The 22,544-nt window shown below is 45.1% G+C and overlaps 1 protein-coding gene across 1 annotated transcript in view; it reads right to left on the bottom strand.

Moving 5' to 3' along the window:
* The window catches only part of ALDH9A1 (aldehyde dehydrogenase 9 family member A1), an 80,094-nt gene that overhangs the window by 16,529 nt on the left and 41,021 nt on the right, over positions 1-22,544 (bottom strand). Inside the window, exons 4-7 of the mRNA XM_075321977.1 lie at positions 22,250-22,446; positions 19,782-19,922; positions 5,019-5,207; positions 4,744-4,831 (exon numbers count right to left, since the gene is read on the bottom strand). Coding sequence (XP_075178092.1) covers positions 4,744-4,831; positions 5,019-5,207; positions 19,782-19,922; positions 22,250-22,446 — 615 coding nt within the window. The remainder of the gene's footprint in view (positions 1-4,743; positions 4,832-5,018; positions 5,208-19,781; positions 19,923-22,249; positions 22,447-22,544) is intronic.

Here is a 22,544-nt window from a genome sequence, read left to right as displayed (position 1 = left end):
TATTTTTTTTCTCTGTGCTATAGGATACAGGCCATATACCAGGATGGTATATGAGCACAATGGGGGCATATAGCAGGATGGGAGTATATGAGCAGGATGGATGGGGGGTATATGAGCAGGATGGGGGTATATGAGCAGGATGGGGGTATATGAGCAGGATGGGGGTATATGAGCAGGATGGGGGTATATGAGCAGGATGGGAGTATATGAGCAGGATGGATGGGGGAATATGAGCAGGATGGATGGGGGGTATATCAATAGGATGGGGGTATATGAGCAGGATGGGAGTATATGAGCAGGATGGGAGTATATGAGCAGGATGGGAGTATATGAGCAGGATGGGAGTATATGAGCAGGATGGGAGTATATGAGCAGGATGGGAGTATATGAGCAGGATGGGAGTATATGAGCAGGATGGGAGTATATGAGCAGGATGGGAGTATATGAGCAGGATGGGAGTATATGAGCAGGATGGGAGTATATGAGCAGGATGGGAGTATATGAGCAGGATGCTGGTATATGAGCAGGATGCTGGCATATGAGCAGGATGCTGGCATATGAGCAGGATGCTGGCATATGAGCAGGATGCTGGCATATGAGCAGGATGCTGGCATATGAGCAGGATGCTGGCATATGAGCAGGATGCTGGCATATGAGCAGGATGCTGGCATATGAGCAGGATGCTGGCATATGAGCAGGATGCTGGCATATGAGCAGGATGCTGGCATATGAGCAGGATGCTGGCATATGAGCAGGATAGGGGTATATGAGCAGGATAGGAGTATATGAGCAGGATCATATACAAGGCAGGAGGATCATTACCAGGATGGGGTACCTTAGCAGAGAATTTGGGGACATTACCCCCATAACAGTGTCAGCAGCAGATCCTTGCCCCATAACAGTGTGTCAAGACCACATTTTTTTGCTTAGTTTTATTTTCCTATTTTCCTCCTCTAAAACCAGGGTGCGTCTTATAGTCCGAAAAATACAGTAATGACCCTCTGTTGCAAGTGTGAGCCGAGGGTCATGCGGGTTATGAGGAAAGGAGGGGAGGAGCACTTTCTCACTCTACTCCGCTGCCTGTCTCTGTGTACATCGCACTGCGGTCGGATGACATGTGAGTTTCACACGCACCCATAGACATATAGGTGCGTGTGAGCAGACTCCCTGCCAAACGCAGCATGCTGCGATTCATTCCGCATGCAATTATGTTGTATACAACTGCGTACAATTGCTCATTTTGTCTTTATATCCAGTTAATTCTTCTATTTTCCATTAGGTCTATGATATCACATGATTAAAAAAAAACTGACTAGCTGACTCTCTCTAGGGTCTATGTAGAAACAGGAAGTCTCTTTCCCCTGCATGGGTCATCACTGCAAAAGTCTGTCAAGGGGAGGACTTGCAGAGGGTGGTGACTCATGAACGGGAAAAAAAAAATAAATAAATAGTGTTTCTACTTCGAGCAGAGAAAAAAAAATAAATTTACTGGGTAGAAAGGCAAAATGGGCCATTATACAGTGCCTTGCGAAAGTATTCGGCTTCCTTGAATTTTTCAACCTTTTCACACATTTCAGGCTTAAAACAAAGATAAAAAAATGTAATGTTATGGTGAAGAATCAACAAGTGGGACACAATTGTGAAGTTGAATGAAATTTATTGCTTATTTTAAAGTTAAAAAAAAAATAAAAAATAAATAAACAACAGAAGAGTGGGGCGTGCAATATTATTCGTCCCCTTTAAGTTAAAGGGGTTATCCGGCTTATTTTGACTTTTTCTTGTTATTACACTATTGTGCTACATTGGGGCAGGCAAGTAGATCGGGACTACTTACCTGCCCTGCTGTCAGCCCCTCTTCCCCGGCTCAGAGCAGTCACGTGACTGCTCCTACCATGATTTTGCTGCTTTCTGTGATGTCACAACGACAAGTGCAGGAGTTAATGCGCCTGCCTAGTCGACGGGCAGCACAGGCGATGTCATGTACCCGCCCTGCTGGGCAGGTACAGTGCATGACGTCCCCGCCCCCCTTCCCTGCACCTTCCCAAACATTTCATAGTGCAGGGGTCTCGCTGCATGCATCACCCATGCTGCTGGCAGTGCACAGGCAAATGGACCCCCTGCTGAACGCTGGCTGTGCTGGGGCCGTGCAGTCAGCGCTGTATATCAGATGCCAGATTCCAGGGCACCCTGCAGAGCCTCTGTATACAGCGATGATCATCCGCCGGCCAATCAGAGGCAGCAGCTGATCAGTGGAAAAGGTGTACACAGAGGATTCCCTGCACAGTGCCTGGAGATCTGACATCTGATATACAGCGCTGACTGCACAGGCCGCGATCAGCAAGAAGAGGGCTGTGGCTGCAAGAGGAAGACAGGACACCGAGGGAACGAGGAGAGGCGAGCAGGATTTGTGGGGTTTTTTTGCATGCGTGAAGAATGGCAGACTAAGGGGGCAATTCTACAAGACAGAGCATTACTACAAGAAGAGGAGCCCAATGGAACATTACTACAGGATGGGCACAAGGATGGGGCACAATGCTATATTATGGGGACATTACTATAGGTTGGGGACAGGGATGGGCAGATTGCTACATTATGTGTGCGGTGGATGTGACGTGATTGTGCTCTAACAGGTGAGAGAAGCAGGATCACTGCTCTGTATTACCAATGATTGGATATACAGAGCAGTGATATCTCATCTGTGCAGCACAATCTCCTCACATCCACCACATATAATATAGTAATTTGCCCATCTTTGCTGGGGCAATGAGAGATCAGTGTTGAGTAGAATACTGACAGCCAATGGCCGGTCAGAAGGCGGAGCTGGACAGTGAGGCCGGGCGGTGCCAGCTCTGACTGAGGTTTGGCAGTCAGGCATGTCATGTTTGCTTGAGCTGCATGTAAACAAAGAGCTGCAGAGAATAAAGGGATAACTCAAGAGGAACAAAAGTTAGAAACCAAAAAAGAAAAAAAAAAAATGATGTAGGGGTGTTTTATATGACAATACAGCACAGATTAGCTTACAAAAAGTTTTGGAGTTTGTCGGACAACTCCGTTAATACTTTGTGACGCCACCTTTTGCTGAGATTACAGCTGCAAGTCGCTTGGGGTATGTCTATCAGTTTTGCACATCGAGAGACTGAAATTCTTGCCCATTCTTCCTTTGCAAATAGCTCGAGCAGAGAGGTTGGATGGAGAGCGTTTGAACAGCAGTTTTCAGCTCTTTCCACAGATTCTCGATTGGATTTAGGTCTGGACTGTGACTTGGCCATTCTAACACCTGGATACGTTTATTTGTGAACCATTCCATTATAGATTTTGCTTTATGTTTGGGATCATTGTCTTGTTGGAAGACAAATCTCCGTCCCAGTCTCAGGTCTTTTGCAGACTCCAACAGGTATTCTTCAAGAATGGTCCTGTATTTGGCTCCATCCATCTTCCCATCAATTTTAACCATCTTCCCTGTCCCAGCTGAAGAAAAGCAGGCCCAAACCATGATGCTGCCACCACGTTTGACAGTGGGGATAGTGTGTTCAGGGTGATGAGCTATGTTGCTTTTACGCCAAACATATCATTTGGCATTGTGCCCAAATAGTTCAATTTTGGTTTTATCTGACCAGAGCACCTTCTTCCACATGTTTGGTGTGTCTCCAAGGTGCCTTGTGGCAAACTTTAAAATGACACTTTTTATGCATATCTTTGAGAAATGGCTTTATTCTTGCCACTCTTCCATAAAGGCCAGATTTGTGCAGTATACAACTTATTCTTGTCCTATGGATAGACTCTCCCACCTCAGCTGTAGATCTCTGCAGTTCATCCAGAGTGATCATGGGCCTCTGCATCGGTGATCAGTCTTCTCCTTGTTTCAGATGACATTTTTGAGGGACGGCCAGGTCTTGATAGATTTTCAGTGGTATGATACTCCTTCCATTTCAATATGATCGCTTGCATAGTGCTCCTTGGGATGTTTAAAGTTTTGGAAATCTTTTTGTAACCAAATCCAGCTTTAAACTTCTCCACAACATTATCACGGACTTGCCTGTTGTGTTCCTTGGTCTTCATGATGCTCTATGTGCTTTAAACAGAACACAGACCAGAGCAGGTGTATTTATACGGAGACTTGATTACACACAGGTGGATTATATTTATCATCATCAGTCATTTAGGACAACATTGGATCATTCAGAGGTCCTCAATGAACGTCTGGAGTGAGTTTGGTGCACTGAAAGTAAAGGGGCCGAATAATATTGCATTGCATGTATTATTGTCTTGTTGGAAGACAAATCTCCGTCCCAGTCTCAGGTCTTTTGCAGACTCCAACAGGTATTCTTTTAATTTATTTTATTTTTTTAAAAAATAAGCAATACATTTCGTTCAACTTCACAATTGTGTCCCACTTGTTGTTGATTCTTCACCATAAAATTAAAATCTTTATCTTTACGTTTGAAGCCTGAAATGTGGAAAAAAGGTTGAAAAATTCAAGGGAGCCGAATACTTTCGCAAGTAACTGTAAGTACACAGTGCCATATAATATGATTGCAATATATTAAGATGATAACTTTGATCAGAGTGCCTTTAAGATGGTAAGAATACTTTTTCATGCCACTAATCATAGAACTATGTTCCTAGCTCTATAATATGGTATACGGTACATTTTGATTCAGATTTTTTTATTTTTTTTTTTACACAGTTTTGTTATAATAACAAAAAAAAAAGTATATTATGAAAACAGCAATGAGACATTACCCAGTACGCAGGGATTCATGAAAAAACCCGCTTTCAGTTTAGGATCCTCTGGAAGATGTGACTCTCCACCAGTCAGCACTTTGGCACCCTAAAAATGAGGCATACCACACATATGAATAGATGATATAATGGATTATTTACCAGTTGATTACAAACAAGCTGAATTTGTATAAGACGGTTAAATATGTCTACAGGGCACTGTGATGTATGCGAGAAGGTCACACTGGTAAGTCACAGCTATAGCTTGTCTTTATCATTTCCCCGATCTAACTTACTTGCTCTTTTGCGCCTTTAATAAAACCAAACACTTTGTCAAGCTGTAGTTGATTAATGAGTGGTCCCATTCTGGTGTTTTCCAATAGGGGGTCTCCAATGTTAATTTTTTTCACTTTCTTCACCACTTCGTCAGTAAACCTTTGCAATATGTCCCTTTGAACAAAGACACGTGTGCCATTGCAACATACCTAATTAACATAAAAATAAATGCTTGATAAACATAAAACCAATATTTTTTATTTAATTACAGAACATATGAAAATGACAAACTACTATAGTCAATGATTGGCTGCACCAGCAGTGTCGTAACTAGTCTGATGTGCCCTGGTGCAAAACTAGGACCCGGCCCCATTCCGCACTTGTTGATCAGCTATATGGGCCCTTGTAGCATTCTCAATCCTATAAAGACTTAAGTGTTGCCCCCTTCCTCCCCACCTTCATTATGTAGTAATGTCCCCTATCAGGTAGTAATGGGCAGCATCCTTGGCCCTTCTTTGGTAAATGTCCCCCATTTTTGGTATACATGTCCCTCCATCCCGTGCCTGTTCCTTAAAAATAAATTCCCTGTTCGGTCTCTAGCGCATAAATAAAAAAAAATTCTATTCACCTTCCCCAGCTCCTACAATGCGCTGCGCTTTTCCTCTGTAGCCGGCGCAGTGGCCGTCAATGAAATCGATGTGCCTGTTTGGCAACGCATGACATCACTGCCATGCGCTCCCTAATCACGGGCACACCAACATCAGCTACCGGATAGCAAATATGGTGGCAATCGCCAAAAAAGGGCAAAAAAAATCTAAACAAGGCAATTATAGGCTGTTAAGTTTAAACCTCTTCTGTGGGTAAAATCCTTGAGGGTTTCCTTAGAGATGCTATCCTAGATTATCTCATGAAAAAATAGCCTCAACAGTATCAATATTGTTTATGGGGAAAAGTCCTATCAAACTAATCTGATCAGCTTCTATAAAGGAGGTAACACCACTCACAAAAAGTTAATAGATATTTGACTTTCTGGTGAAATTTATGTAAAATAAAGAGTTCATTCTACACTGATAATTTATCAGGATAGTCGAGCATTTAGGTAGAAGTAGCAATGGAGATCTCCTCATCTCAAACAATTTATTGAGACAAAAGCCAACAGTGGTGGGTATACCCCAAATATGTCAAATGGCTCAATAACTTGTCATGTGGCCTTGAGCATCAATTACAGCTTGATTGCTGGTCAGAAGGTGAGTTGTTGTCTGTGGAGGCATGGCCTCCCACTCTTGATGGGCAGCCCTCAGGTCATTGAGGCTCTGGGGCACAGAGCTATGAGCCTGTACACAACAACTCAGCTGATCCCATAGGTTTTCTATGGGATTCATGTCTGGAGAAAGTGCAGGTTGATCCATTTGAGGTACCTCAGTCTCCAGCAGCCATTCCCTAATGATGTCACCTCGATAACCTGGACAATTATCCATGAAAATGAAATTAGGCCTGTGTTGTTCATGCAGATACACAATGACTGGATTAATGATTTTATTCCAGTAGTAGGAACTGTCACTGTACTATTCACATAGTGTACGGCAGTTCTAAAGGAAAAAAGTGTATTTCAGCTCACCGCTATAGGATTGAATCCCAGGAGGAAAATCCGGACGGCGCTCGCAGGACTAGGAAGGCTGCGAGTGATCAATCATAGGTGGGTCCGCAGCACAAAACATCAATGGGACTTTAGAAGTAAAGATAAAAACTCCAAATTTATTCCATAAGTATAAAAAGGTAAAACTTAATTCCTCCGATCAACGCATTTCAGACGCAATCGTCCTTAGTCATGATAGTCAGAAAACATAACATAGAAGAGTTGAAATAGTACAAAAAGAATCTAAAACTGAAATGACGATATTCATTATGCAAATGAGGAAAAAAAGTCCTGTGGACTTTGTCCATTTAGTTCAAATGAAAATCAGTTCTGGCTACTGCCACCAATATAACATATAATGATACATTTTTGAACTGTGTTGATGATTGCATTATTTATGTTATGTTATTACCTGTAAAACATGCCAGCTCCAATATGTTGGATGTACGAGTCAAGCGTTACGCACCAGAATGGCAGAACATCTGTATGATGCCAAACGTACATCCACTGTCACCCCGTCAAGTGTTTCCCAACATATTAGATCTGTTCATCAGGGAATTATTAACCATTTGGAGGTGCATGCCCTTAAGAAAGTTTATTGCAATAATAGAGGAGGAGATAGGATACGTTCGCTCCATTACCAGGAAGCTTTAATGAATACTTCCTTTCCTTCTGGATTGAACAAAAAGGTCTGATTTATTGCATTTTTATTAAAATTAGTTTTTTGCACTTGTTATAAACTGTACAATTAATCAATGGCAATGTAAATGTTTATACACAACTAATTAGTGATCTTATATACATATTTTTTCCTTTCTCATTTGCATAATTAATGTCGTCATTTCCGTTTTAGATTTTTTCTGTACTATTTAAAGTCTTCTATGTTATGTTTTCTGACGATCAGGACTAAGGACTATCGCGTCTGAAACGCGTTGATCGGAGGAATTAAGTTTTACCTTTTCTTTTACCTTGTATTTTCTGTAACTGTTACTTGCGTGTATATTATCCTCCTGAATTGTAAAGCGCTGCGGAATATGTTGGCGCTATAGAAATAAAGATTATTATTACTACCTTTTTATACTTATGAATAAATTTGGAGTTTTTATCTTTACTTCTAAAGTCCCATGGATGTTGTGCTGCGGACCCACCCATGATTGATCACTGTAGGACAGTTCTGTATTGACTAGACACATCTGCCCACACTGTAACACCATCACCACCTCCAAAGGCTCGTCTGGTGATAACAGTGGCTGATGGACAGCACTCTTCTTGGACATCTCCAACATCGTTGGCGACTATCATTTCTCCTCAGCGTGAATCGACTTTTATCAGTCAACAGCCCTGAGGGCCACTGGTCTCTCGTCCAGCGTCCCTTAAATGTGCCTGGAGTTGTGTAGCATTCAGCACCCGCTTCTAAAATGCATTGTTCACAATGAAGCGGTCATCAGTGTGGGATGTGGCCAAGGGATGTCCACTTCTAGCCTTTCTGTGACTCTTCCAGTCGCTCTGTAGCAACCTGCTGATGACACTCTGACACTGATCTCTTGGGCTACTTCTGTCTGAGAACATCCTGCTTGAAACCTCGCAATGGCAACGTATTGTTGATCAATTGTTAGGGGTTGTCTTTTCTCAAGATGTCAAAATGTGAACAGCATGATGAGGATTGTTTAAATACCTATTCTAATTGAACCCCGAAATGTATTGGGCGATTCATAGATCAAACACCTGTTGTAAATTTTAACATTAAAAGGGAATCTGTTACCAGGTTTTTGCTCCCCCATATGAGAGCAGCATAATGTAGAGAGGTCCTGACTCCAGCGGTGTCACTTACTGAGCTGTTTGCTGTGCATTTTGATAAAATCAATGTTTCTGCAGATATAGTAACTTATACAGAGCACCATAATATGCTGGGCTACCTGGCAGCAGGCCAAGTAGTCCTCTAATGATAAAATCACTGTTTAATCAGCAGGATATTATCAAAACTACATTACGCAGCTCAGTAAGTGACATCACTGGACTCCAGATTTCTGCCCCTACATTATGCTGCTCTTAGATTAGGTGTTTAAAACCTGGTGACAGATTCCCTTTAAGCTCCTTGTTAGAGATCAGAAAGTTGTGCAAAAACTAGTGAAACACTAAACAGTTGGACTCGTACATTCAAGAGTTTAGAGAAGATCACATTAAGGTCACCTAAAAAGGTTAGAGGGCTTTTCAGGATCATCCTGATATTTCACAAGAAAGCCAAATATCCATAACTTTTTGTTAATAGTGTAACTTCCAGACTGCACCAGGGAAATTCCGTGGATGTTGTCTATATGGAGTTTTCTAAGTTGTTTCATATGGTGCCACATAAAAGGTTGTTACAATGGGACTAGGGGAAAATGTGTAAATGGGTTAACAACTAGCTCAGTGATGGGAAACTAAGGGTGGTTATTAATGGAACACACTCAGACTGGATCGCAGATAGTTGGGTACCACATGTTTCAGAATTGGGCCCTCTGCTTTTTAACATTTCTTAATGACCTTGTAGAGGAGACACATATTGGAATTACAATATTTGCAGAGAATACTAAACCACGCAGCATTAACACAGAGGAGGATAATTTAATATTACAGAAGATTTTATATAAGCTGGAGTCTTGGCCTGAAAACTGGAAATTGAAGTTCAATGTAGATAAACGTTAGGTCAGGCAGCTGTGGAGAGGAAATAATATGTATAATTATGTACTAACAGTAATATACTGAGTAAAACGGGCCCTGAAAAATACTTGGATGTATGGGTGGATGACAACTTTAGTGACCAGTGTCAGGCAGCTGCTGCCAAGGCTAACACAATAATAGTATGCATTAACCCCTTCAGCCCCCGGGCACTTTCCGTTTTTGCGTTTTTGTTTTTTGCTCCCCTTCTTCCGTCAATCTTGCCATGTAAGGGCTTGTTTTTTGCGGGACGAGTTGTACTTTTAAATGAAACCATAGGTTTTACCATATAGTGTACTGGAAAACGGCAAAAAGTGCCCAAGTGCGGAAAAATTGCAAAAAGAAGGGAATTTTGTTACTTACCGTAAATTCCTTTTCTTCTAGCTCCTATTGGGAGACCCAGACGATTGGGTGTATAGCACTGCCCTCCGGAGGCCACACAAAGCATTACACTAAAAAGTGTAAGGCCCCTCCCCTTCTGGCTATACACCCCCAGTGGGATCACTGGCTCACCAGTTTTAGTGCAAAAGCAAGAAGGAGGAAAGCCAATAACTGGTTTAAACAAATTCACTCCGAAGTAACGTCGGAGAACTGAAAACCGTTCAACATGAACAACATGTGTACCCGAAAAACAACCAAAAATCCCGAAGGACAACAGGGCGGGTGCTGGGTCTCCCAATAGGAGCTAGAAGAAAAGGAATTTACGGTAAGTAACAAAATTCCCTTCTTCTTCGGCGCTCCATTGGGAGACCCAGACGATTGGGACGTCCAAAAGCTGTCCCTGGGTGGGTAAAGAAATACCTCATGTTAGAGCCGCAAAGACAGCCCTCCCCTACGGGGAGGCAACTGCCGCCTGCAGGACTCTTCTACCTAGGCTGGCGTCCGCCAAAGCATAGGTATGCACCTGATAATGTTTGGTGAAAGTGTGCAGACTCGACCAGGTAGCTGCCTGGCACACCTGTTGAGCCGTAGCCTGGTGTCGTAATGCCCAGGACGCACCCACGGCTCTGGTAGAATGGGCCTTCAGCCCTGATGGAACCGGAAGCCCAGCAGAACGGTAGGCTTCAAGAATTGGTTCTTTGATCCATCGAGCCAGGGTGGCCTTGGAAGCCTGCGACCCTTTGCGCTTACCAGCGACAAGGACAAAGAGTGCATCCGAGCGGCGCAGGGGCGCCGTGCGGGAAATGTAGATTCTGAGTGCTCTCACCAGATCCAACAAATGTAGATCCTTTTCATACCGATGAACTGCATGCGGATAAAAGGAAGGCAAGGAGATATCCTGATTAAGGTGAAAAGAGGATACCACCTTAGGGAGAAACTCCTGAATGGGGCGAAGCACCACCTTGTCCTGGTGGAACACCAGGAAAGGAGCTTTGCATGACAGCGCTGCTAGTTCAGACACTCTCCGAAGAGACGTGACCGCTACCAGAAAAACCACTTTCTGTGAGAGTCGAGAAAGTGACACATCCCTCAGGGGCTCGAAAGGCGGCTTCTGGAGAGCAACAAGGACCTTGTTTAGATCCCACGGATCTAACGGCCGCCTGTACGGAGGTACGATATGACACACCCCCTGCAAGAACGTGCGCACCTTAGAAAGTCGCGCTAGACGCTTCTGAAAAAACACGGATAGTGCTGAAACTTGCCCTTTAAGGGAGCCGAGCGACAAGCCCTTTTCCAACCCAGATTGCAGGAAGGAAAGAAAGACAGGTAACGCGAATGGCCAGGGGGATACTCCTTCTGCAGAGCACCAGGATAAGAAAATCTTCCACGTTCTGTGGTAGATCTTAGCAGAAGTGGACTTCCTAGCCTGTCTCATGGTGGCCACGACCCCTTGGGGTAATCCTGAAGACGCTAGGATCCAGGACTCAATGGCCACACAGTCAGGTTCAGGGCCGCAGAATTCCGATGGAAAAACGGCCCTTGGGACAGTAAGTCTGGACGGTCTGGTAGTGCCCACGGTTGGCCTACCGTGAGATGCCACAGATCCGGGTACCACGACCTCCTCGGCCAGTCTGGGGCGACGAGTATGACGCGGCCGCAATCGGATCTGATCTTGCGTAACACTCTGGGCAGGAGTGCCAGAGGTGGAAACACATAAGGGAGCCGGAACTGCGACCAATCTTGCACTAAGGCGTCTGCCGCCAGAGCTCTTTGATCGCGAGACCGCGCTATGAAGGTCGGGACCTTGTTGTTGTGCCGAGACGCCATTAGGTCGACGTCCGGCACCCACCAGCGGCGGCAGATTTCCTGAAACACGTCCGGGTGAAGGGACCATTCCCCTGCGTCCATGCCCTGGCGACTGAGGAAGTCTGCTTCCCAGTTTTCTACGCCCGGGATGTGAACTGCTGATATGGTGGATGCTCTTTCCTCCACCCACATCAGAATCCGCCGGACTTCCTGGAAGGCTTGCCGACTGCGTGTCCCTCCTTGGTGGTTGATGTATGCCACCGCTGTGGAGTTGTCCGACTGAATTCGGATTTGCTTTCCTTCCAGCCACTGCTGGAAGGCCAATAGGGCAAGATACACTGCCCTGATTTCCAGAACATTGATCTGAAGTGTGGACTCCTGCTGAGTCCACGTCCCTTGAGCCCTGTGGTGGAGAAAAACTGCTCCCCACCCTGACAGACTCGCGTCTGTCGTGACCACTGCCCAGGATGGGGGCAGGAACGATCTTCCCTGTGATAATGAGGTGGGGAGAAGCCACCATTGCAGAGAGTCCTTGGCCGTCTGAGAAAGGGAGACCTTCCTGTCTAGGGAAGTCGTCTTCCCGTCCCATTGGCGGAGAATGTCCCATTGAAGTGGGCGCAGATGAAACTGCGCGAACGGGACTGCCTCCATTGCTGCCACCATCTTCCCTAGGAAGTGCATGAGGCGCCTTAAGGGGTGCGACTGACCCTGAAGGAGAGACTGCACCCCTGTCTGTAGAGACCGCTGCTTGTCCAGCGGAAGCTTCACTATCGCTGAGAGAGTATGAAACTCCATGCCAAGATACGTTAGTGATTGAGTCGGTGCCAGGTTTGACTTTGAAAAGTTGATGATCCACCCGAAAGTCTGGAGAGTCTCCAGCGCAACATTCAGGCTGTGTTGGCATGCCTCTTGAGAGGGTGCTTTGACAAGTAGATCGTCCAAGTAAGGGATCACCGAGTGTCCCTGAGAATGCAAGACTGCTACCACTGCCGCCATGACCTTGGTGAAAACCCGTGGTGCTGTCGCCAGACCAAATGGCAGAGCTACGAACTGGAGATGGTCGTCTCCTATCACGAAACGTAGAAAACGTTGGTGCTCTGTAGCAATCGGCACGTGGAGATAAGCATCTTTGATGTCTATTGATGCAAGGAAATCTCCTTGAGACATTGAGGCAATGACGGATCGGAGGGATTCCATCCGGAACCGCCTGGCGTTCACATGCTTGTTGAGCAGCTTTAGGTCCAGAACAGGACGGAACGAGCCGTCCTTTTTTGGAACCACGAAAAGATTGGAGTAAAAACCTTGCCCTTGTTCCTGCAGAGGAACAGGGATCACCACTCCTTCTGCTTTTAGTGAGCACACCGCCTGCAGAAGGGCATCTGCTCGGTCGGGATGTGGGGAGGTTCTGAAGAACCGAGGCGGAGGACGAGAACTGAATTCTATCCTGTACCCGTGAGACAAAATGTCTGCTACCCACCGGTCTTTGACCTGTGGCAGCCAAATGTCGCAAAAGCGGGAGAGCCTGCCACCGACCGAGGATGCGGAGGGATGAGGCCGAAAGTCATGAGGCAGCCGCCTTGGAAGCGGTTCCTCCGGTTGCTTTCTTGGGGCGTGACTGAGCCCGCCAGGAATCTGAGCTCCTTTGCTCCTTCTGAGTCCCTTTGGACGAGGAGAATTGGGTCTTGCTGGAGCCTCGAAAGGACCGAAACCTCGACTGCCACTTCCTCTGTTGAGGTTTGCTTGATCTGGGCTGGGGTAAGGAGGAGTCCTTACCCTTGGATTGCTTAATGATTTCAGCCAATTGTTCACCAAACAGTCTATCTACAGATAGCGGTAAGCTGGTTAAACATTTTTTGGAAGCAGAATCCGCTTTCCATTCCTTTAACCACAAGGCTCTGCGCAAGACAACAGAGTTGGCAGACGCAATTGAGGTACGGCTTGTAGAGTCCAGGACAGCGTTGATAGCGTAAGTCGCAAACGCAGACATTTGCGAGGTTAGGAACGCTACTCGCGGCACTGCTGGACATATGATAGAGTCCACCTGTGCCAGACCAGCTGAAATAGCTTGGAGTGCCCACACGGCCGCGAATGCTGGAGCAAACGACGCGCCAATAGCTTCATAGACAGACTTTAACCAAAGGTCCATCTGTCTGTCATTGGCATCTTTAAGTGAAGCCCCATCTTCCACTGCAACTATGGATCTAGCTGCCAGCCTGGAGATTGGGGGGTCCACCTTTGGACACTGGGTCCAGCGTTTGACCACGTCAGGGGGAAAGGGATAACGTGTATCCTTAAGACGTTTGGAGAAACGCTTGTCTGGGTAAGCATGGTGTTTCTGGACTGATTCTCTGAAGTCAGCGTGGTCCAGAAAAGTACTCAGTTTAGGCTTGGGATACCTGAAATGGAACTTCTCCTGCTGTGCAGCTGCCTCCTCTGCAGAAGGGGCAGGGGGAGAAATTTCCAATAGACTATTGATGGCCGCTATAAGGTCATTTACCATGGCGTCACCATCAGGAGTATCCAGATTGAGAGCGGTGTCAGGATTAGACTCCTGATCACCCTCCTCTGTCTCATCATGTAGAGACTCTTCTCGCTGAGACCCTGATCCGCGTGATGACGTGGGGGGTCTCTCCCAGCGAGCACGCTTAGGCTGCCTGGGACTGTCATCTGAATCAGAGCCGTCAGGCTGGGATGCCTGGGACCCCCTTGAAGCACTGATTAACTCCAACTGAGGGGTACCGGGGAACATTGACGCAGCAGTGTCCATGGACTGAGTAACTGGCCTGGCCTGCAAGGTCTCTAGGATTTTTGTCATAGTGACAGACATCCTGTCAGCAAAAACAGCAAACTCTGTCCCCGTCACCGGGACAGGGTTCACCGGCGACTCTGCCTGGGCCACTACCACCATAGGCTCCGGCTGACGAAGTGGCACCGGGACCGAACATTGCACACAATGGGGGTCATTATAACCTGCCGGTAGATTAGCCCCACAAGCGGCACAAGCAGCGTTCACAGCCCGTGTCTTGGCACCCTTGCGTTTTGCAGATGACATGTTGTCGTCTCCTCAGAGCAATAGGGGTATACAGCCAAGAAGCAACTTTACAGTGCAATATATATCGATATATCTGGTACAGGAAAAAGTACACTAAATAACACTGTGGCACTAGTGGGGCCAGCACGAATGTGCTGCTTACCGCCCGCTTAACGCGGGTGTGTGGTCGCCAGAAATCCCTTGTCTGGGTCTCCCAGAGCCTGTGTACGTTCCCCAGCCAGACTGCATGCAGGCGTCTCTGTGGAGGGGGGGCGGGCCCTGGGTGTGCTCAGACAAAAAGCGGGAAACCTGCGTCCCACTGTGCTCAGTGAGAGGGCTGGAGCATGTAAATAAGGCTCCAGCCCTCGGCGTTGACGATTGCACATCGCCTGTCCCCTTCCCTGATTGACAGGGAGGGGGCGGGAACGAAGCGGAGCTAGGCCGCAAAAGCCGGGGACTAGATTTATAAGCGCCGCCGTCGTAAAAGCACGGTCGGCGCTAAGTCCCCGGCGCACTACAAGTCCCAGCCGCGCCGCCGCTCCCGGAGCGGCCGGCGCGGTAGTTCCCAACACATAAAGTCACTCAGCTAAGCTGCAGTGACTCAAACCCCAGCGCGCAGCGCTACTGTCCCCGGCGCACTAGCACACCCAGCAAGTCTGGAGTGTGCGCGGCCAGTCCATAGGGGGACACAGAGTACCTGAATGTTGCAGGGCCTTGTCCCTGAACGGTACCCCCGGCTCCTTATCCAGCAGGTTCAATGGGTCTGTGGACGGAGCCCGGCCTCAGGGCTTGGAGGCCGGTAAGATCCCACTTCCTCAGAGCCCCTTCGGGGGATGGGGAAGGAAAACAGCATGTGGGCTCCCGCCTCCGTACCCGCAATGGGTACCTCAACCTTACAAACCGCAAGTGGGGTGAGAAGGGAGCATGCTGGGGGCCCTATATGGGCTCTCTTTTCTTCCATCCGATATAGTCAGCAGCTACTGCTGACTAAACAGTGGAGCTATGCGTGGATGTCTGACCTCCTTCGCACAAAGCAGAAAACTGGTGAGCCAGTGATCCCACTGGGGGTGTATAGCCAGAAGGGGAGGGGCCTTACACTTTTTAGTGTAATGCTTTGTGTGGCCTCCGGAGGGCAGTGCTATACACCCAATCGTCTGGGTCTCCCAATGGAGCGCCGAAGAAAAGTGTGATTGTACAATAGTTTTTGGGATATTTTATTCACCGTGTTCACTATATGGTAAAACTGATATATCTATGTGATGCCTCAGGTCAGTGCAAGTTTGTAAACACCAAACATGTATAGGTTTACTTGTGTCTAAGGGGTTAAAAAAATTCACAAGCTTGTCCAAAAAAAAGTGGCGCACGTTTTGCGCCATTTTCCAAAACCCGTAGCGTTCTCATTTTTCAGGATCTGAGGCTCAGTGACTGCTTATTTTTTGCGTCTCGACCTGACGTTTTTAACGGTACAATTTTTGCGCAGATGCTACGTTTTGATCGCCTGTTATTGCATTTTGCGCAAAATTTGCGACGACCGCAAAACGTAATTTTGGCGTTTGGAATTTTTTTTGTAGCTACGCCATTTACTGATCAGATTAATTGATTTTATATTTTGATAAATTGGGTATTTCTGAACGTGAGAAAACCGTTATAGATAATGATTAAGGGATCATATATTGTACACCGTGAGAAAAACCCTTAAAATTCAAATTCTTTAATAATAAATTTAAAATGAATATCCCAACATGAAAGACACACACATGTATACAACACAAAAAAATAAAAAAAAAAAATAGGAAGGAAATACTGCAGTGCAGAGGGGGAGTGGTCAACGCCCCTTCACTTTTCCCTGCCTAGCCTGCGGAGGTCGGCACCCTAAAATTCGTCAAGGCGCCCCCGCTCACCGTCGGCTCGCCCTCCTTTCCCTGCACTACATAATCAAGTGCAACTAGTCTGGGAATACAGGGGTGCTTAGTAAAAATACTACTGCACTGCAACAATTACAGGGATTGCAAAAAGTACCAATGTCTAACACAGATGTGAGTGTTACTCTACAGGGAAGTATCATATAAGGTGGTATTAAAGTAATAGAGCTTCAAAAATTCACCACCTTAATATGAACATACCCAGTGGACACCATGTGCCCCTGGAGCCCCATACACACACAAATACCAGTTGTACTGTACATTCAATGAAGGCCTGTAATTGAACGCCTATTGTGGTGCCAAAACACGGGTTACAATGGCCCAAATCAAAGGCACTGAATACGCCTAGCCTTCACCTAGTCCACACAAGGCAAAGAAAGTAATTCAATACCAAACTCCAGAGAGGCACACCAATGGATGGTCCCCCAAAAATAATAGCATTTTAGGCCATCCACCAGACACAATACGTATAACTCCAGTCTATTCCCTGCAGATGTAACATATAACAAGTACTTAGCTTATCTTATGAATCTGGACCAATCGCCATATCAGATGCAGATGCTTCAGTGCAGTCACTGGGAGATCCAGGCCCAAGTTTGGGATTTCTGAACGTGGCAATACCAAATGTGTAGATTTTTTATTTTTTTTAACCCTTTAATTTTCAATGGGGGGAAAGGAGGGCGATTTGAACTTTTAGGTTTTTTTATTTTTTTTTAAAACTTTTTTTTTTACCTTTTTTATTTTACTAGTCCCCCTAGGGGGCTATAGCGATCAGCAATCCGATCGCTCTGCACTATCTGCAGATCTCAGCTACAGAGCTGAGAACTGCAGATTTGGTGCTTTACTTTCAATGCCAGCTGTATTCCGGCATTGAGAGGAAGTGAGTCATGTTAGCTACAGGCGTCATCAGATGACCCTGTGCTACCATGGCAACCACCGAAAGTCACGTGATCATGTCACGTGACTTCTGGTGGGGGCGGGGTAAGTGACTGTCATGGCGGCGCGCATATACACATCGCTGCCACATTTTGGCAGCGATATGTAAGGGGTTAATCGCCGCGGGTGGAAGCGATTCTACCCGCGGCTAGCAGGCACACGTCAGCTGTTGAAAACAGCAGATATGTGCGCGGATCGTGGCCGTCTGCCCACGGCAGGGGGTGGGGCTTAACGGCACACGATGCATGACGTACCCAGTACGTCATGGGTCGTTAAGGGGTTAAAAGAGGCATGGCTGCTCATGAGAAGAACATAGTTTTTCCCTCTACAAGTCACTAGTGCGACCACACTTAGAATACTGTGTACAATTTTGGTCTCCAGTATATAAAAAGGACATAGATGAACTTGAGCTGGTGCAGAGAAGAGCAACCAAGGTTACTAGAGGAATGGGTGGAATGCAGTAACAAGACAGGTTATAAAGGGTTATTCAGTTTGGAAAAACGAAGTCTTAGGGACGATCTTATTACAATGTACAAATATATGAGGGGACAGTACAGAGCTATCTCTAATGATCTTTTAACTCCTAGGCCTTCCCTGGGGACAAGGGGCATCCAATTATGTCTAGAGGAAAGAAGGTTTAATCAATCCTAAATGCAGATTCTTTACTGTAAGAGCAGTTAGACTGTGGAACTCTGCTACATAATGTTGTAATGTTTGATTCACTATTAAAATTCAAGAAGGGCCTGGATGCCTTTTTGGAAAAATATATTACAGATTACACTGGGGAGCGCAATTTTTTTTGGAGTTAGGTCAGACAACTGTTCTTAATTCATTTTTGGATGCTGAATCCAGAAATGATCTCAGTTTTTCTCTATCACGTCAAGTTTTTGAACTATAGGATTTTTGTCTTCTCAAAAATATGTAAACTACTGTACCTAAAAAGTGGGTTTTTTTTTAAATAGTACAAATATGAACAAAAAATGAAATATATAAGAAATAGACACGGTCTCAGTTGTGACTACTCTTACAAGTTGCCACGTAGCTCTATATGAGTCGAATTGTACTCAGATAAGTCTTATTACAGAAATCAGTGCAATTGTGCTTCTATGGCAGGTAAGTTGAGAAGAAAAACTTGACGTGATACAAAAAAACTGACTACATTTTTGGAATCAACATGCCAATTTTAGTATAAATCAGCTCAAAAACCTAATTCAACAGAAAATTTTTTTCAAATTGTTCTCCAGTGTTATGGGCTGTAGATTTTGTGATGGACGTTAATCCAGAGAACTAGTCCGATTGCCATATGTGGAGTCGGGAAGGAATTTTTCCTTTAATATGGAGTTATTAGTGTCTCTCCCATGGGGTTTTTGCCTTCCTTGGGATAAATGTTAGGCTATAGGTTGAACTCGATGGACTAGTCTACATTCAGCTGTAAAAACTATGAAATTATGAAGCTACCTAATGTTAAAGGACCAGATTTGGTTTAATTGTTTTGGAATACATAAAACCACAAGAGGTTGTACAGTTTTTCTTATGACTAGAGCTGATATATACATTACATTATAAACTACGGTAGTCCTACAGTGATACTGGGAACCTAGCCCCTATAAAAAAAAAAAAAAAAAAAAAAAAAAAAAAAAAAAAAAAAAAAAAAAAGCACACTGGGACTGTACAGTTTAGTAATACAGTGTCTGAGAAAATGGTTTTTAAAAGTCAAATGCAAATGAAGGGGCTTTGATGTACTTTTGGCATGGCCAAGGACGCTGTATACCATTACGCCTCCTCGATTTGCATTTTGGGAACTTCCTCCCCTTGTGATTAACAGCGTTCACTTACAAAGCGTGAGCACTGCCTGCGTACATCTGCAGACACACTGGCAGCCTGGCCACCGCTCACTCCTCGGATACACCTAAAAATGTAGTTCGCGAGACTTCAGTGACGAGGAGAGGGAAGAAAGTTATATTTGTGTGGCTCCTGACATTATTTGGCCCACCCTCCCCTCCTCCCTGAAGCCACTTGTCCACTACACTTCCAGTGTATCATTGTAGCTCACAGCAACTGCAGAGAAAAACCAGGGAGTAAAACACGCCGACCACAGTGAGTGAGCGCCAGCACTGACACTGAAAACCGTGCCGGGCTCAGGCAGTGGTATTTCACACACAAATACACAGGCAGATTGCAGGCAGTTCTAGCGCTTGACAAGAAAGCGGCGTCAACCAAAAGTGGCTAGAGTCCCCAGAATGCAAATTGGGGGAATGTAGTAATGCACCAAAGCCTCCATCAATTGTATTGCAAGTCATTTTCTCAGGTAGTGTATCACTACCAATAGCACAGAATGCCTAGGCACATTTTTTATACACAATACAAATCATACCTGTCCCTGTGTGAGGAAGTTTGCCATCATAGCTCCATTCACAGCATTTTCTAGGTCACAGTCTGAGAAGATAATGAGGGGAGACTTTCCTCCCAGCTCCAAGGTCACAGGCTTAATACCTCTGGAAGCCATTTCCATGATCTGAGAGAAGAACAGTTAACGCTGACTAAGGCTAAGTTCACACAGGACATCTTTTGCGTTTTTGAGGTCACAAAGATGCATGCATTTTGGTGTATTTCCTTTCCCAAGCAAAGTCTATGAGATTTCTATTTTGCTGTCCACACTGGGCATCTTTTGTTGGCTGCGTTTTTCAAAATGCAGCATGCCAATTATTTTTGCGTTTTTAAGCCCTCCAGTTAATAGATTTCACTTACAAAACGCATTGGGAAAAATGTGGTAAAAACGCAATCGTTTTTGACGAGTGTGCGTCTTCAGTAAATGAGATGCACTCTCAAGATGCACTCAAAAACATCATAAAGATTCCCTGTGTGAACATAGCCGAACAGAGACTAAACATGGTACATAAGAAAATACAAATTGGTGCACAGTAAGCTCTGCAGTCCATGTAGACAGATGTGTTTAATGACTACTTATAAGCCACACACCACAATATACAGCCAGCAGTATGCAAAAACCCTTAGTTACTGGACTTTACGTAAACAGTGTAATGAGCATGCTAAAGAGCTTTTCCATTTATTTTTCTTATTAAATAAAGCGGCATAACCAACATAAGGAATCCTGTAACACAATGTCAACCACTAACCAGATACTTTACAACTGTACAGTTTTTGGCACTGTAAGCGACGTTCTGCTCAGGTGTGCACAGTATGAGAAGTGTTACAGGCAAGGACAACAGATTGAGAGTAACAACTGGCATACCTACAATTGTACAAGAATGGAACAATTAAAAAATGAAGTATGAAAAAAAAAAAGAAAAAAGGTTACAGGAACCAAGACACAGAGTACTAAAAGGAGTGAGAATAAAGAACAGTAAAGGAGACTAAAAGGAAAACAAAAGGACATGGTCAGATGGAGAATGGAGGTAAAACTGAACCAGTCACCGGATTCATGCCGCCTCAACCATGATTGCCCCAGGTATAATTTCCTCTGTAACACTCTGGGGTTGCAGAGAAAATGCGGTTTTTACATTCAGACAGTGCCCATAACCAACCAGAGATGAGACCAGTGCGACACTGCCCCTGGTTGACTTTTCTCAGCTCTAGTTGATTGACCGGTCTCTCCCAAGTGTGTACATAGGAACAAAACAGTCAACCTAGAGTTGAGGAAAGCCGGCCGGGGGCAGCAACGGACTAGTCTTGTTTGTTGCTTGGGCAGCATAAATCAGGTGACTGGTTCCCTTGAGGAGGGATTTATACTGCAATATTACTGTTAACAAGTGTTCCTCGAAACTCTCATTTCAAGAACATTGTGCAGTCTAAACAAACTGACAATTAACTAATGAATGACCTGCGTTGCAGAGAAAATGGCAGTCTATTCCAAATTGTTCTTTGTCCTCATTCTGAAGCATGGTCTACCTGCTTAAAAAGGCCAATAAATGGCCAACAATTGGCAAACGTTGTCACCCAGTGCTCGTTTGAGGTCTCGCTCCCACCTGTGATTAACACAGAAGAGTACAATCTGATTAAACATTGGATTGCACTCACTCCAGTGTTAATCAATCAGGCAGTGTCCATCTGCTATTTTCTTCTCATGCCAAATCGACATGAGAAAAGAATGCTACCAGGCAGTGTTTGTCTGAAAGTCTCGACAAACATGCACCCATACAAGTCTATGAGTGAGTGTGAGACATCGGACTGCACTCGCATGTCATCCGAGTGCAGTGTGATATACACAAGCAGCATATCACTCTTCCCGTCTTCTCTGCACTTGTGATACGATCACAAGATTACATGCCACTCTGCTTACACTCGCAGCAGCGCTTGAGCTGAGGTCATTAGCATATTGCATCCTACGCTCATATCAGATGCCATACGTTAGTGGGACCTCGGCCTAACACTGCACATTGTACAGTGTAAATGTGCCTTAGACAGGTGCATAAAGTTGTCCAAGATCTCCATCAATCCGGCAGACAAGGAATGGACCGCCAGCACGAATGAGAGACTGCTGCTTAATTCAAATGGGGCACAAGGGGCCCCAATCTTATGATTAGTGAAGGTCCTATTGATTGACCCCAGCTATCTATAGACTGATCCTGTACATAAGTGATAAGTTGCAATCATGGGGAAAAAACTATTTTTAAGGAAGTACATTAGTACAATAAATGTTGCCGTTTTACTAACAACCAGGCAAGAAATTCAACCTAAAAGTATAGTGCCAGTTGCAAAAAGAAGGAGGAGAGTGAGTGTGCCTGGTACGAATGGTTTGGATTGGGTCAATTAGAACACTAGTACAAAATAGTTTATTTCAGGACAATTTTGTATTATTGCAAATGAGTCTGATGGAGTTACCTTTGAACCAGTAGGGACACTGCCAGTAAATGAGATTTTAGCCACATCTGGATGCTTACAGAGGAACTCCCCAGTGGTTGCTCCTCCTTGCACCACACTGAAAAGACCTGGAGGGGCTCCCGCCTCCCTGAAAATCTCAGCAAGCAAAACTACTGTGATAGGAGTGAAAGGAGATGGTTTGTATACCATAGCATTTCCTACAACAAAGAGAAAGAAGGTATGACAGTTATCAAGATTTGCCTTGCTACTATGTTTAGCCTTTATGCAGTATAGAAGTCTTTCTTCTACACATTAT

This window comes from Anomaloglossus baeobatrachus, chromosome 8 (genome assembly GCF_048569485.1).
Source record: "Anomaloglossus baeobatrachus isolate aAnoBae1 chromosome 8, aAnoBae1.hap1, whole genome shotgun sequence".
Lineage (NCBI taxonomy): Eukaryota > Metazoa > Chordata > Amphibia > Anura > Aromobatidae > Anomaloglossus > Anomaloglossus baeobatrachus.
The sequence above is the reverse complement of the archived record's forward strand: the minus strand, read 5'-3'. Positions and strand labels throughout refer to the sequence as shown.